Here is a 15,101-nt window from a genome sequence, read left to right on the forward strand (position 1 = left end):
AAGCTGTGTGTATTTTGCCACAAGATCAGACAAACAAATAAACCTCAAAAACAAACAAACAAACAAAAACAACCCTGGATAGTTCCTCACTGCTCTCAGAATAAGAGCTAACATCCTCCTCTGATCTCATCTCCCAGTATTTTCCTAATTTACTTCCTTCCTGCCACCGAGTCCTCCTTCCTTCCTGCAGCTTAACCACGTCCTGATACTTTGCACTTGCTCTTCCCTTGCCTGGGAGGCTCTTACCCCAGATGGCGACCTGGCTTATCCCCTAACTTCCTTCATGCCACTTCTCTTGCAATTTAAGATTTTAGTCCCCATGCTCACCATTTCCATTCCCTTCTCCCTGGTTTATCTGTCTTCATAGTACGAATCCTCTTATAAAATTAAAAAAATACCATTTACTGATGTTTCCTTTTTATTATCTGTCTCTTCTAGCAGAATGTAAGCCTCATCAAGGCAGGACTTTCCATGTGTTTTGTATGTTACCAAGTCTTCCTTTCCAAAAACAAGGCCTGGCAAGCAATAAGTGCCGAATGCCTATCTTCTGAATGCATAAGTAAATGGGTATTACAGTGCTTGTGTGCGTGCGTCAACCATGGTGTCTAACTGGTGAATTCCTTGAGGGTAGAAACCATGTTTTTCTCACCTTTACATTCCAGAGCAACATAAATGCATAAAAAAGTTAATGTGCAATAAATATGGATGGATAGGTGGACCCATGGATGAATGGTTGGACAGATGATGGATAAATGGATGAGGGGTGGATGACGGATGGATGGGTAAGTGGATGGACAGAAAAATAAAAAAAAAAATAGATGGTGATGGTTTTGTGTTGACAGGTGGTAGATTTGACTATCCTAAATCTGGAATGAGAGAGAGAGAGAGAGATACTAAGTCCTAGTGAGGGCAGTTTCTGCTGATGTGAATAAAGGTGTCGGGGGGGTGCATATTATTTTATGAGCCATCAGCTTCTCTTTCTTGTGGCCTCTGATCCATAGCTTTTGCCTTCACCCCACATCTGCATGTAATAAAGCTTAGTTATGACATCCATATGTCTCTAATGCAAACACCAGGGCATATACTACTTAAAAGGGCTATAAAGAGCAAGGGCTTGAGAAACAACCGTTAGGAGCCTGAGTTTTTTATTATTTTAAAGGGCATTTCAACGACACTCCTGAATGTTCCCTGACCATAAGTCTGACTCCTGTTCTTTCTCTTTCTTTTCTCTTCCTCTCAGGATATCAAAGCAGACTGCAATACCTGTGTGGAAATAGAGGACAGAAAGGTAAGTCAGTATTTTTCATCTTTCTGGTTTCAAAAAAAACCCAAGAACCCTATGATTTAAACCCAAGGGTTTAAGGCTGGACGATGACTTGCAGTGGTGATTCGTGTACTGATATGAGATGCTTAAAGACAGTCATCCTTTAAAATGTTCGTCTGTGTTACCTCTGATGGCTTCAGTGAAGAGTGCCTAACGTAATTAAGTATTAAATATATTGGTGCTGATTTTTATTTTAGTCATATGCTTGTCTTCAGGAAAATAGCTCATTTAGACTTAACTCATTTCACCTTGTTATTGAACATCATTAGTGATTATTCTGTAATATTACATATATGATAGCATATACAATATTGGACTTTCCAAGGTGTGTCCCCATATTTGATCTACACACTTTGAGAGAGAGCCTGCCTCAGTTTCCATCATGACACATTTATGTGAGCAGCGACTTTCTATGGCATAAATCTATTTATGTGAGATGTTTGGGGGGGTTGGGGAGGGGAGGTCGTTTCCTATATTTTCAGAGTCCCCCCTCCCTCCATGTATCTTCCTGTTACACTTGGTGTGGATCCCCTCAGGAAAAACAACTGTTAGACAATTGTTCTCCATGGTCTGTCCTTATTGACAAGAGTTCACAGAAGTTTCCCTGGTAAAGTGCATCTAAGCAGATCAAATTTTACCTTTAACGCCTTGGATCCAAAGAGGTCAAATAAGTGAATTGAGGGTACATATCTCCTGGCTACTTTTGACATCATTCCACAATTTTGAAAGATGTTTCTCTCTGCAGCCATACCATCATTGTCAAATGCAGTTATTATTTCAAGCAGAGGTTTTCAGCCCTGATTTTGTGATAGCTCAGTCATCTGCGGATTAATAAGGTGGTTGAGGACTCCTCAAAACAAAATTTCCTTTTAAATAAAGGGCAATTGTCATGCATTATTTTAAGAAGTGTTAATCTCCTCGTGTTGAAAGGAATAAGGATATGGTAGCTGAGGTTCACTCCGCGTGATCCTCAGGTCGGTTCTGGTTCTGTGTTGCTCTCTCGTTTGCAGGCAAAGGCATTTCAATTCGTATTTGCGTCCACCATGTATTTGCATGTTGGCATACTTGCAGGTGTGTATTTTGTGAGTTGGACAAATGGAATTTAGGCTGAACATATGTCTACAGTCTTTTTTCATCCATTCCTACCAGTTCTGCTGTGGGTCATCTGCCCGAGCTGCTCTGCCCATATCAGAGTGAAAGCATGTCGCCTGCCCCGCTTCCTCAGTTTGGGATGCCTCCACTTCCCTTGGACTTTTGTGAAATTCACAAGCATGTTTCTGTCCAGTATTTTTTTTTTTTTTTTGGTACCTTCTTTGCCTGTAGTGTTTGAAAGACACCAGGAGACCTGATACTGTTAAAATAATATCAGTTCCATCACCTGAAAGATAAATGAACGGCCAGGATAATCTCTGGGCAGTGAAAGCTGGCCACATGGCTCCATTCTGCCAACCCAAACTGCCGCTGGTTCATATATCATGGTGATAAGGATCCCCCAAGTCTGTGGATGCCTTGTGATGCTTACCGGTAGGAAAAGCCATATCCGTACACGGTTTCAACTCTTTTCAAAAAAGAGTAACACACATGCGTGTGCACACACGAATATGCATTTCTGGGCTCTGTCATAGCCTGTGGGGTTGAGTCAGGTCAGGCACTTCAAAAAAAGCCTCATCTCTAAACAGGCTCACCTGGTGTTTTCTAAACATGAGCTCTCCTGCCTGAGGACACATAAATTAACCAGGTCCATTTGCCTGCAGTTCATTGGTGATGACTCCTAGCAGTGCCAAAGATGTAATGCCCACCTCCGTTTCGATGACCTTCTTCTCTAAGGACTTGTTACTCCTTCTTTCCAACCGGAGAACTTTTCTTCCTCTTGGAATTCTTTTTGGATTTATTTTTGTGTGATTCTTACATTTGGGCGGTAGCTTCTCTGGGTCTCCTAATGGGGTTGGGGGTGGGGGTGAGGTGTGGGGGGTAGCTCTGTCCATCGGGGTCTTGTCTCCTAGTGGAAAAGTCTGCCCCAGTCATCCCAGAGGGGCGGTGGCCCCACCCTCCACAGAAGAGTGCCGGCCCCACCCCTGTGTGCAAAGGTGTGGCAGGAGGACACGCGGGGACACGGCAGCCGTGGCATCTGGAGTGATCTTCATCCAGGCTCTTGAATGCACTCTGGTGCTTCTGTCACCCTGGTGTATAATTATGAAATTTCACCATTGGAGTAATGACACTGGCTCCTGCATGTGCGTGCCCCTCTCCACTTAATCCAAAGGCTTCTGGCAAAATCAGTAATTTGATAAAGTAGAACTGAAGTGACGAGAGATGACAGAGGTGCCAAAATGATAAGTCAGCCTGCCTCTGAAGACACAGCCCTCGGCCCGCGTGCGTGTTGACAAAATGCTGAGGGCTCTGAAGGCAAACCAGCAGTGGGTTCTTTTAAGCTCAGTTTCCTTTAGTTAGGAGAGCTTCACATGGTGTCTGTGGGACTAGGTGGATCCCCGGGAAACCTGTTTTTGATTTCCTTTTTCATTTCCCTTTCGCTTTTCCTTCCTTCCTGTCTGCCTCTCTTCAGTGTATTCCCTATGTATGGATATTTTTGTGTGCTTACACCTGTGCCTCTCTATGTAGTTGAGTACTTTCTGGAGAGAAGGATTTTAGAAAACAAGCTCTCAAGTTTGCTATAGAGTCTAATAGGGTCTCTCTCTGCTGCCCCCTCCAATTTCATGCCTCATCCCATTCGGTAGGGGCGTTTACCTTGAGATGAATCATTTTTTGCATTAACTGAATCTCAGACCAGGTATAATGATGGAAGATAAGCAGTGAATCGCAAGAGACGGAGAGAGCCCTCACCCTAAGAAGAGCAATAACATCGCTCTTCTGGTCTGCGCACTGTCTGGTTCCGTCTGAGACTGCTGACTGAATGAGAGAATCGTTCTCCTCTACGTCTCTATATTTCTTTATTCTAAGTGCCTGTTTTCCATCGGCAGACATCGGCGAGGAGCTCCTTGCCCGGTCGTGTATGGAGAAATATGTGGCTTATATGGGGGTGTGCTTCTGTTTCACGTTTCCCTTTTGCTTCCAAGCCCACCAAATCACAGAGCCCCCTTTCTGGCCCTTTCTTAGAATCATCCAGAGGCTGTCACTGGGAGATCTCAAGGGCTGGAGGCATTTTTCACCCTTAAGTGGGAAGCAGAGCTCAGATTGTTTCCTCCTAAAGGTGAGCGCCGTGGAGCTAATGCAGATTTAGCAAAGGTGATGCGAGGTAGCCCATCACTCGGAGTGGCTGTATGGCCTTGCAAAACCACATGCATTTGACATTTACAGTACCCGTGTTGCTAGTGGGGAGCTAAGGCATTTAAATTCATTTTTATTTGTGGTGTAAAATCCATCTGAATTCCAGTACTATTATGAAGACTGCAATTCAGGTGATGGCAGAAGAGGCGGATGGATCAGCCGGGGGGAGAATCTGTCAGGAGGAGATGAGAGCCCATTTGTCAAAGGCTATAAACACAGACAGCCCTTCGTCTTCTCACTTATCACCTGGCCTGGTGCAGCTAAATAGTTTCAGATCTGCTATGAAATTGCAAGGAAGGAGTTTGAGCTGTTTTCAAAGTTAGGGTGACTTTCAGATTGGATCCATTTGGAGCTGCAGTCGGGGTCCATAGTAGATGCTGTCTGCCTCGGTGAACCCTGAGCGTTCTGACTTTTCCCTTTTATGAGACTTACTCTGGATCAGGACTCTTAAGTGCCTTCCATACTTTCAGCACTTACCTTGTATCAGTCTCCATCTGCCTGTCTGTGAATTGGAAATAATACAATTCACTTGAAAAGTTGATTTGAGGAGTTGCTCATACCATAATACATATATGTGATATGTGTATATATATATACATATATATGTATATATATATACATACACACACACACACGTATACATACACACACACATTATATATATAATGCCTGGCACAAAATAAGAACACAGTCAACTGCATCTACTTTTATTTTTGATTTTGCTAATGTCCACACCTATAGGCATCACATGTCATTTAAATTAAATTTGAAAAAAAAAAAAAAAGATGAGTCCCCCAGAAAGTGTTATGGAGGCTCACAGAAAGAGACCACCAGGGGACCTAGAAGGCTTGGGGTATATTTTACAGAAGAAGAGATGCTTGGCCTAAGTCAAGAAATAAACCCACCCATATGCCGGGTCCAGGCAGGAATCCTATGTTAGTGAAGGGAGGCTGTGGGCCAACACGAAGCCATGGGAACAGCAGTGAACTCAAGAGGAATGGCCTCATATGCAGGGGCTCTGATACAACTCCCTTTTGCCATGGGGAATAATATGTTCAGTGTTGCCAGTTTCTAAGCCAGTCTGGAAATAATGGATTTTAATGGAAAACTACTGATTTTTAAAACACTGTGCAAGTCAAGTAAAACACATATGCAGAAAAGATTCAAGAGACTTGAAGGCTTGAGACGTGAAAGCTAAATCTCAGTGGATTAGGAAGATGTGAGTATTTTCAGCGTCCTTTGAAGGTCTACCTGGCAGAGGGGACAGTGAGGGCAAAGACAGAGGTGTGAAAGCGTGTGGCTTCGGGTAGGTCCAGACCCAGTGTGCAAGTCTGAGAGTGGCCAGAGGGGAGACTGGAGCAGTGAGTGGGTAGAAGTTTATGGAGGGTATTGTTTGCCTTGCTGATGGATCAGGGTGTTGTATCAATCTCTCCTCGCAGTGGAAGGAGAGAGTAAGGGAGGGCAGGTTCTTGCTGGAGGAGACCAGAGGTGTATGGAACCAAAGAGGTACTAACTCACCAAAAAAGAAGTCCTGAGGAAAGAGGGAGAAGGGACAGAGCCTAGAAATGGAGCCAGAGGCTGGGCCTTGGTTGAGTGCAGGGATGAGCAAAGGGGAAGGCTTTGCCGAGAACAAGGTGAGGTCAGCCAGGACTCAGAAATAATGGTGCTGGGTTCCCAGCCAGATGTCCTCTTTTTAAAGACGTGTGGTGGAGGAGGACCGTGTTTTCCTGTGGGCCAGTAGTGCCAAGTGTGCGGCTCAGATTTCATATGATAAATGAGGTACCTTCAGGTGGCTCATGGACATGGCATGGCATCACATCACTTAGTGAAGAAGTGTTGAAGTTATTGTCTTGTCCGTTATTTTTCAGACCTGGGGATTGCATCAAGGAGACTCAATTTGGTTGGTGTTTTGTTTTGTTTTTAATAAGCCCCAAGGTCTCCAACATTTGCTAATCTACCTTTCTAACCAAGAAACCCAGAGCACTTGACAGGCAATTCTTAACATCTAGCTATAATTCAGTAACATTGTTTTACTTTTGAGTTAGGCTCACATTCTGTATCTGACAAAGGATGCTGCCCATTCCATTGACTTCAGTATACAATTTTCTTTTACAAAATTCTACTTAGGATCGTCTTTTATAATTTTAACATATTCATTTAGAACAAAAGTGAGTTGATTTATTGAAAATCAGATGGATGTCAAGAAAGTGTATATATGGATTGCAAATAACTGGAGTTTAAGAATCTGTTTTCAGACAGTGGGTTTGCAGTCAGGGGAGAGATTTGGGTTTGCATTTGGGGAGTTTCAAACTCTGCTTGTCTGCAAGGGGGACTAGTTGGAGGCAAGGATGCAATCAAGAGTCAAGGCTGGAATACAGACAAGAGGCCAGGAGTCTGAGCTAGAGCCACACAGGGGACGAAGAGGAAGGTCTGAATTTGGAGAGAGTTCATCAGACCTGTCCACGTGGTTTGGTGGCCCTGACCCTGGGTCATGGACAGCTCCATCCAGGGACAAGTCAGAGGCTGCTCAGCTTAAGTATCTGTGTACAGCTGGCTGCCATGAGGAGTGAAGTTGATCAACATGGACAATAAATTAATCTCCTGGATTTCAGAGGCTTAGATGCCGTTGAGGTTGAAAATGAGCATAAAGCAGTCACCAGGGTTGGTTTTCTATTAGTACTGCTCTCTTGCTGTGGGGATGGCAGTGGATTAGTCCTCTGGGCTCTGACAGGCAGAACAAAGACAGAGGGGAAGGCATGCTCCTTACTCTGGAGGCCTCTCCCTGGAATGGGAAGCATTCATGGACGAGTTTCTCATTAAAGACTGAAATGAGATACTCAAGGTGGACAAGGGCAGAGAGTGCAGTGAGCACCATTTGGTGAGACTCAGGATTTGTCTGGGGATTGGATTTCTTTTCTGCTCCAAATGTCCTTTGTTTAAGGCTCATTATGTTTATGCATTAAATGGGTAGATGCTCCACGATTCCCCAAAGCTGTGGAAATGAAAATTAAAGCATCCCCGAGAAATGATACTTGAGTCACAGTTGAAGGCAGGGAGAGGAGTAGAGACTCCTGGGTGGTGTACAGAGATGGAAGTGTGGAGGAAGAAGTGTGGCATGACTCAGGAGCTGAATAGCGTTATGTGGCTTGGGAGATAAGGCTGGGAAGCAGGCGAGGGCCACCTAAATCCTTGCAAGCATGGGAGTACTTCGTCCAGTGTCATAGAATGAAATCGACTTTACATGGAATGTGATCTGATGGTGTGGAAATAATCAGATGCATAAAGACAGTCCCATTGCCTATGGTGTCCACTTGCTCACAGCTTATACTTGACTCCTAAGACGTCTAGCAGGTCACCTCTGGTCCCACTATCTCTGGCCCAAGAATGGGGTGGGGTCATGTAACACCACCAAAGCTTTTGTGTGGGTTGCTTACCTTTTCTGTGGGTGTTGTCTTCTTCATCTCATGCAAATTCCTCAAGACCATGAATCTTCTTCAGATTATTAACCATCATTCCTATCAGACAAGGCAGTCATTCCACATAAGTTCATAGCCACTACCCAGCCTGTGCTTTGGATGTGTTTGGGGCAGCAGGCTATTCTTGCTGCCACCGTATCTGGCCATCTAGCATTGCATCGGCAAAGCGACCCGCATTTATAGATTTGCCTCTGTTCTTTTGAGATATTCATGAGACTTGGTGTGTATACCACAGTAGACCCTATCTTATCCTTCTCTCTGCTGGGAAACTGGGCACGCTGACAGAGACTGCACATGTAGCACCCCGACAGCCAGACTCAACATCATTTCTACTTGGACTTGGTGACTAGCCAAGAGTAGAGATGATAAATCTCAGGGTCTGGAATTATGTGTGCAGAACCTCAGATAGGGGATGGAAGTCAACTCTGGAGAGGACTCCCCTTCCCCCCAAAATTGGTTGCTGCCAAGAAATCTTTGGCATTTTTGTTCACTTCTACATAATTTATTTCAAAAGACGATGTAATATGGTAGAAAAGAGTTTGGGAATCAGATCTGGGTTTGAATCCTGGTTCTGGCCTTAGTTACTACTTGCAAGATCTTGGGAAAGCCACATTAGCTTCCTGATCCACAGTCATACATCTGTAAAACGGGGATAGATAATGCATGCCATGGATTGTTCTTGTGTGCTGTATTGGGACATCTTCAACAGCACAATAGAAAACCAATCTGGGTCAGCTCAAAGATTAAAAAAAAAAAAGACAGCTGTTGGGTCGAATAACAGCAAAATTGGGCTGTCTTCTGGTATAGCTGGATCCTGGTGTTTAAGCTCAAATGAGACGGTGAAAATGGGGACCACTAGCTACAGGCTTAAATTCTACCTGCCGAAAGAGAGAGCTTCTTTTCCAATGGTTTCAGTAGAAATGCTGGGGGTGATGTTTATTGGCTTAATTGGAGTCAGTTATGGAAGGCAGTACTCAGCTTGTCTGTCTGCCTTCATCCACAACCATAAGTCGGTTTGGCCCCAAATGAACAAATTAAATGGAGTACAGTAGAGTCTCTAAAGGAAACCTTGACTGATTGTTTTTCCAGAAGAGAAATAGCAGTTGACCTAGCTTGCCTTGAGCACTTACTATATACTAGACATTGTTTTTAGCACTTTATGTACATCCTATTATTATTTTTATTTTTTTTAAGTAGACTCCATACCAGTGTGGAGCCCAATACAGGGCTTGAACTCATGACCCTGAGATTAAGACCTGATGAGCTGAGATCAAGAGTCGGACGCTTAACCAGCTGAGCCACCCAGGCGCCCTTATGTGCATTCTATTATTGAATCTTTATAAAGATCCTTTAAGATATGTACAATATTTATCTCCATTTTGCAGATGAGAAAACTGAGGGAAGGAGGACTTAACTAACATGCCTGAGATCACCCAGGTAGTAAGTGTAGGATGGATTTCTGACCCAGGTGGTCTGCCTTTGATTCTTAACCACTGACGATGCTACTTCTGCTAAGGATGCCTGACAGGAGAAAACAATAAATGGTCTTTGCTCAACATGCTCAGTGCCTGGCACACAAGTAAATGGTCACTCTGTTTTTGAGAATTACTTTAACAAAGCCTTCGAAGGAATAGAAATAACTTGGGCCATTGCTAAATGACATTCTGCAATGCATCTTTGCATTTAATTTCCTCTTAATCAATCCTCCATAGGTATTATCTTGAGGTCCTCAATGGCTCTGCTTTTTGGAATGATCAAAATGTTCGTGGTTCCAGTTAGTGCTTCACTTCTCTGCATGACTGAGAGTTATTTTTGTAGACAAGAGCTTCTTACTCCAGGATGGGTCCCTGCACCCGCCTTTTATATTTTATCTGCAGGTTAGCTGATGCTTTCTCTTTTACTGAACTTTGAAAATGAGATGTTAGTCATACTTTCCTCTCTCATTGATTTTAGGGAAATTTGAAGGTGGTGGTGGGCTGGGGGTTGGGGGGAGGCACATAAAAACTGGAAGAACTTCTAAAATGGATGTGGTGTGGAGTTAAATTAGCCTCTGATGGGCCGGAAACTCAAATGACAGATGAGGAGGGGTGCTGGGCACACTCAGCAGTACGATGGGCAATGATGTAACACATAGAGTGAGGTGAAAAAGCTACTGCGATAGATCAGGCCATTTGTCTGATACACCCTCCTGTCAGCCTTGAAGTTGACTTTGGGAAGCTAGTCTAAAGAATCATGGGTATTAACAGACTGGTTAAGAGCTTTAGCTCAGGATTCTCAAAAGGCCTGGGTTTGCACCACATCTTGGCAACTTCCTGGCTACTTAACCTCTCAGATGCTCATGTTCTCATGTAAAATGGACAGAATAAGAGTAGAGACTTTCTGGGGTTGCTGTGGGACTCATTGAGCTAATTTACTTAGGGTACTTAGCATCCTGGCTAGGCAGAGGATATGCCTCCAGTAAATGCAAGCTGCTTTATTACATTCTTACATTTGATTTTCTCCTCTTCTTCTTTCACTCTGGAGTCAGTTTCTTAGATCTCTGGTGGGATCAGAGAAGTTAAGTAAAACTGGTCTAGGATGAGTTAAGTACATAGCAACACAAATAACAAAACTGAAACTAGATACCAGGTCCCCAGTTATAAGTCTAGAGTTTTGTATATCAGGCAGGTACTTATCAGTCTGGTTGGAGGTGCATGGAGCGGGTTGGAAAACATGCCTAAAAGTGTAGGCCAGTGATTGGAAACCAGATTTAATCTCTGGTGTCAACTCAGATTGATTGATAGTGTCTGCACAGAATGCTGTGTTGATGAGGAGTCTGAGCCCTGGGTTCTACAGGAGTGCATGATTGATTAGTGATGTCTGACAAGGGTGAAGGAGTGGGAATTACAGTGTGTGTGCCAGAAATAGGTGGTTCCTGGCCTCGAATCTGGCAACAAACCCCCAAATGCTTTGTATTTAAGCCTAAAGATGAAGAGAAGATAGACACTTCATGCCTCTGTTGCATTCTCTGTTTGGTCTTTACTTTTAAGCACTCCTGTTTCTCTTGTTGTTTTACAGATTTGCAATCCATCAAGGCACTGGTATTTTAAGAGATGGTGCATAGCTTAAACACAATTTAACACATAAAAGCCTTATACCAGGCACCTATAGCCTCACTTTCCTAGACCCTTGGGAAACCTACTCTATTTGTTTACTTCTGGTGATAACTTACCTGACTTCACCCTCAGATAGGGTTTTTAAAAGTGTGATTTATCTATAAGATATTTGTCATCTCTTTAAAAAAAAAGATATCTGTCATCTCTTTGCATTATGTATTAATTGGGGCTGAATTGCTTACATTTTAATACCATTAATTATACCTGTTACTTTCATTTGTCATTTATTTTACTTAAAAGAAGCAAGTCTATTGTATAATTTTTAGTGATACTTCTTTAAACTCTGAATTAAAATGCATTTAGGAAACAACCTAATTAAGTGCAGAGCTTGTTCTCTAGAGCAGTTCTGTCATCTCTCCTAAAAAAAAAAAAAAAAAATAGCCATAGCCTTCTTTTGTGATGAGTGGAGTGAGTGTTAATTAATTTTTTTTCCTCTTCATTGGTGTGTTTTATTATCCCACTTCTTGATATGTGATTGGTGACTTTACGATGCTTTAGATAGAAAGCATGTCCTGTCTAAATGTGATTTATGTTGTCCCAGAACTTTTGCACAGTTCAGCTGAAATTTTCTTCACGTTGATCAAGGTCAGAAAACCCAGGGATTATACCATCCATCTTAGCAGCTGGAGTGCTGAAATAATTTTTGATGGAACTTAATGCAATAGCAACAGAATCCAAAGGTGGGGTGGGGAAGACATGCACACATGTGTAAATTCACATATGCACATGCATACACAAGCACAAGCCCATGCATGTGTTATATTGAGTTTTTGTCATTTTAATTGGGCTTTTTTTGGGGGGCCTATTATAAATTAGAATTTATTTTTGAATAAAGTCATCAAAAATGCAGTATCTTTTATGTGCCATTGCAGACTAAAAGCTATCAGAATCTACAGGACAACTACAGGTTTTTCATATTTTCTTTTCTTTTCTTTTCTTTTTTTTTTAAATCCAAACTTCTTTTTTTTTCTTTTTTTTTTTAAGATTTTTTATTTATTTATTTGACAGAGAGATAGAAGCACTAGTAGGCAGAAAGGCAGGCAGAGGGAGAAGCAGACTCCCTGCTGAGCAGGGAGCCCGATGCGGAACTCGATCCCAGGACGCTGGGATCATGACCTGAGCCGAAGGCAGACGCTTAACGACTGAGCCACCCAGGCGCCCTCATATTTTCTTTTTAACCTGAAGATTTTCAGGGCGCCTGGGTGGCTCAGTCGGTTAAGCATCTGCCTTTAGCTCAGATCAGCGGAGAGCCTTCTTCTCCCTCTCCCTCTGCCTGCCGCTCTGCCTACTTGTGCTCTCTCTCTCTCTCTGTGTCAGATAAATAAAAACCTTAAAAAAGAATTAACCTGAAGATTTTCTGGGTGGATTGGAGGACAGATCCTTTAGAACAGAAAATATTTCAAGCTTAAGACATTCCAGCTTTTGGTTAAGGGAGCATATGTAGAGAAGCAAATCCTGGTCATGAGGCATGCTAGCAGGATGACTCAGCCAGGGAGGTTGGTAGCTTTCCCCAGGCACCTGATTTGGTTGAATCACTGGTTCCCATGGTATACAGAGAATCAAGTCAAAGAATTAAGTCAAAGGAGTAATAGAACTTTAAGTGTATCTCTTGCATCCCCTCAAAATAGTACCCCACCCTGAAATAAGGAAAAAAATATACAGTTTCTAGTTTGATCTGTTCAGATTGAGTTTTTCTGTTGATCCAATTCATCAACGTGTGGGTGGACAAATATTAATTTTACCCGAATGATAGGAATGTCTTCATGGGGAAATCATTAAAGCTTGAGAGTGATCACTAAGGAGCTAACAGAAAATTCGCACAAAGGAAATCATAAATAGGCTCAAACTCATGGTGAATACCTGTCCTTGATAGCTGTATGAAAATGAAAATTAAAGCCAGTATGAGATACTAATTTCTACCTACTAAACAATGCCGTATTGACATGAAATTAGGAATATTACCTTTTCCCGCACTAGCAAAATTGCCATGAAACTGGCTCCTGCATTCTTTACTGGTTATACTGCAATTTGGTGGAACTCATTTAAAAACCAGAGCATCCATACCTATGATCAACCATGCAGATAATTACTCCTTTGACCCAGTCTTATTCGTATGAATTATTACAATTGCCCAATCTTAAGGGAGGGGCTTATTATGTTGAGTATAGAACATGATGGAGTATAATGTAGCTGTTAAAAGTGATTAATAAGCTTGTGTCAGAGGTCCATGAAATAATATGTGATGTTGAACAAAAACACATCCCAAAAGATAGCATGGGCTTCTGCTATGGTCACGTATAAAATTCACATGGGGAAGGAGGAATATTTATGTTTTTCAATGTTCAAACACAGTTTCATTAATGTATGATTTGAGAATTAGAAAATAAGTCATTGTGTTGGTTAATTTTATGTGTCAGCTTGATTGGCCATGGAATGCCCAGATGAACTATGGTTTCTGGGTGTGTCTGTGAGGTTGTTTCCAGATTAACATTAGAATCAGTGGATTTAGTAAATTAGATAACTCTCCTCAAACTGGGTGGGCCTTATCCTCCATCCAGGGTCTGAATAAGAGAAAAGGTAGAGAAAGGAAGAAATTGGTGTCTGTGCCCAGCCCCCTCCCCTCACTGATTGAGCTGGGAAGCTTCATCTTATCTCTTTGGCCCTCGGGTTGGGATTTATACCATTGGCTCCTCTGGTTCTCAGAACTTTAGACTGAATTGGCCACCAGCTTCCCCGGATCTCCAGCTTGCAGATGGCAGATCATAGGATTTTTCAGCCTCCATAATCACATGAGTCGATTCTTCATATTAAATCAATGAATCTCTCTCTCTCTCTCATTCTTTTCCTCTCCTCCCCTGTATCTACATCTCTATCTCTATCTATCTCTATCTATATATCTTCTATTGATTCTGTTTATCTGGAGAACCCTGGCTACAGTCATAATGGAGGGAATGGAGTTCCTCCAATGGAAGATGTGCAGGATTAAATTTATGGCTGAGTTTGGGCATGTTACTTAACATTTCTGCATCTCAGATTCCTCTTCTGCAAAGAGATGACAATGATACCACCTACCTCTTAAGGTTATTGTGAACTTTATCCATAATGTACCCCAATTGCCAGTCCAGTTCCTGGCACATAGTAATTATTGAATGCATGGTTGTTAATAGAAGTAACATCACGGGGCACCTGGGTGGCTCAGTTGTTAAGCGTCTCTGCCTTCGGCTCAGGTCATGATCCCAGGGTCCTGGAATGAGTCCCGAGTTGGGCTCCCTGCTCTGCCGGAAGCCTGCTTCTCCCTCTCCTGCTCCCCCTGCTTGTGTTCTCTCTATGGCTGTCTCTCTCTCTGTCAAATAAATAAAATCTTAAAAAAAAAATAGTAACATCACTAAAAGCCATCACAACAGAAATCATGATAAACAATTTATATTCCTGTTGAGAATTAGAATGAGGTGAAAAGAATCTCTAAATAAGACACCATAGTCTATAAGAAGTGTCTCATGTGAAATGTTACCAAGGGGCCAAACATATGAAATCAACTATTGTCCCACTGCTGAGTGGTCCTTGAAAGAATCTTTTATTTCATTTCATTTCGTTTCATTTCATTTCATTTCATTTCATTTCATTTCATTTCATTTCATTTCATTTCATTTCACTTTTGAAAAGGACGAGCAGAGTTCACAGGATTGTTATCCAATACCTGGCTAAAGCTACTGGGCAAACATTTCTAATTCAAGCAGGTAAAATTTTCCAGATAAATCATGAATTCAATCATGAATTTCATGATTGCTGAAATGGGACCGTCTGGGATTTGTAGCAACTTGGAAAACAATGGATGAAACAATCACGAAGAGAGAAGCCTGC

At 42.3% G+C, this 15,101-nt stretch overlaps 1 protein-coding gene across 1 annotated transcript in view; it reads left to right on the top strand.

Annotated features, from left to right (window-relative positions):
* The window catches only part of RBFOX1 (RNA binding fox-1 homolog 1), a 2,047,095-nt gene that overhangs the window by 1,165,248 nt on the left and 866,746 nt on the right, over positions 1-15,101 (top strand). The window contains exon 6 of the mRNA XM_088016928.1: positions 1,241-1,288. Coding sequence (XP_087873054.1) covers positions 1,241-1,288 — 48 coding nt within the window. The remainder of the gene's footprint in view (positions 1-1,240; positions 1,289-15,101) is intronic.

This window comes from Eumetopias jubatus, unplaced genomic scaffold (genome assembly GCF_037043125.1).
Source record: "Eumetopias jubatus isolate StellerSeaLion01/CBP00866 unplaced genomic scaffold, mEumJub1_p1.0 scaffold_12, whole genome shotgun sequence".
Lineage (NCBI taxonomy): Eukaryota > Metazoa > Chordata > Mammalia > Carnivora > Otariidae > Eumetopias > Eumetopias jubatus.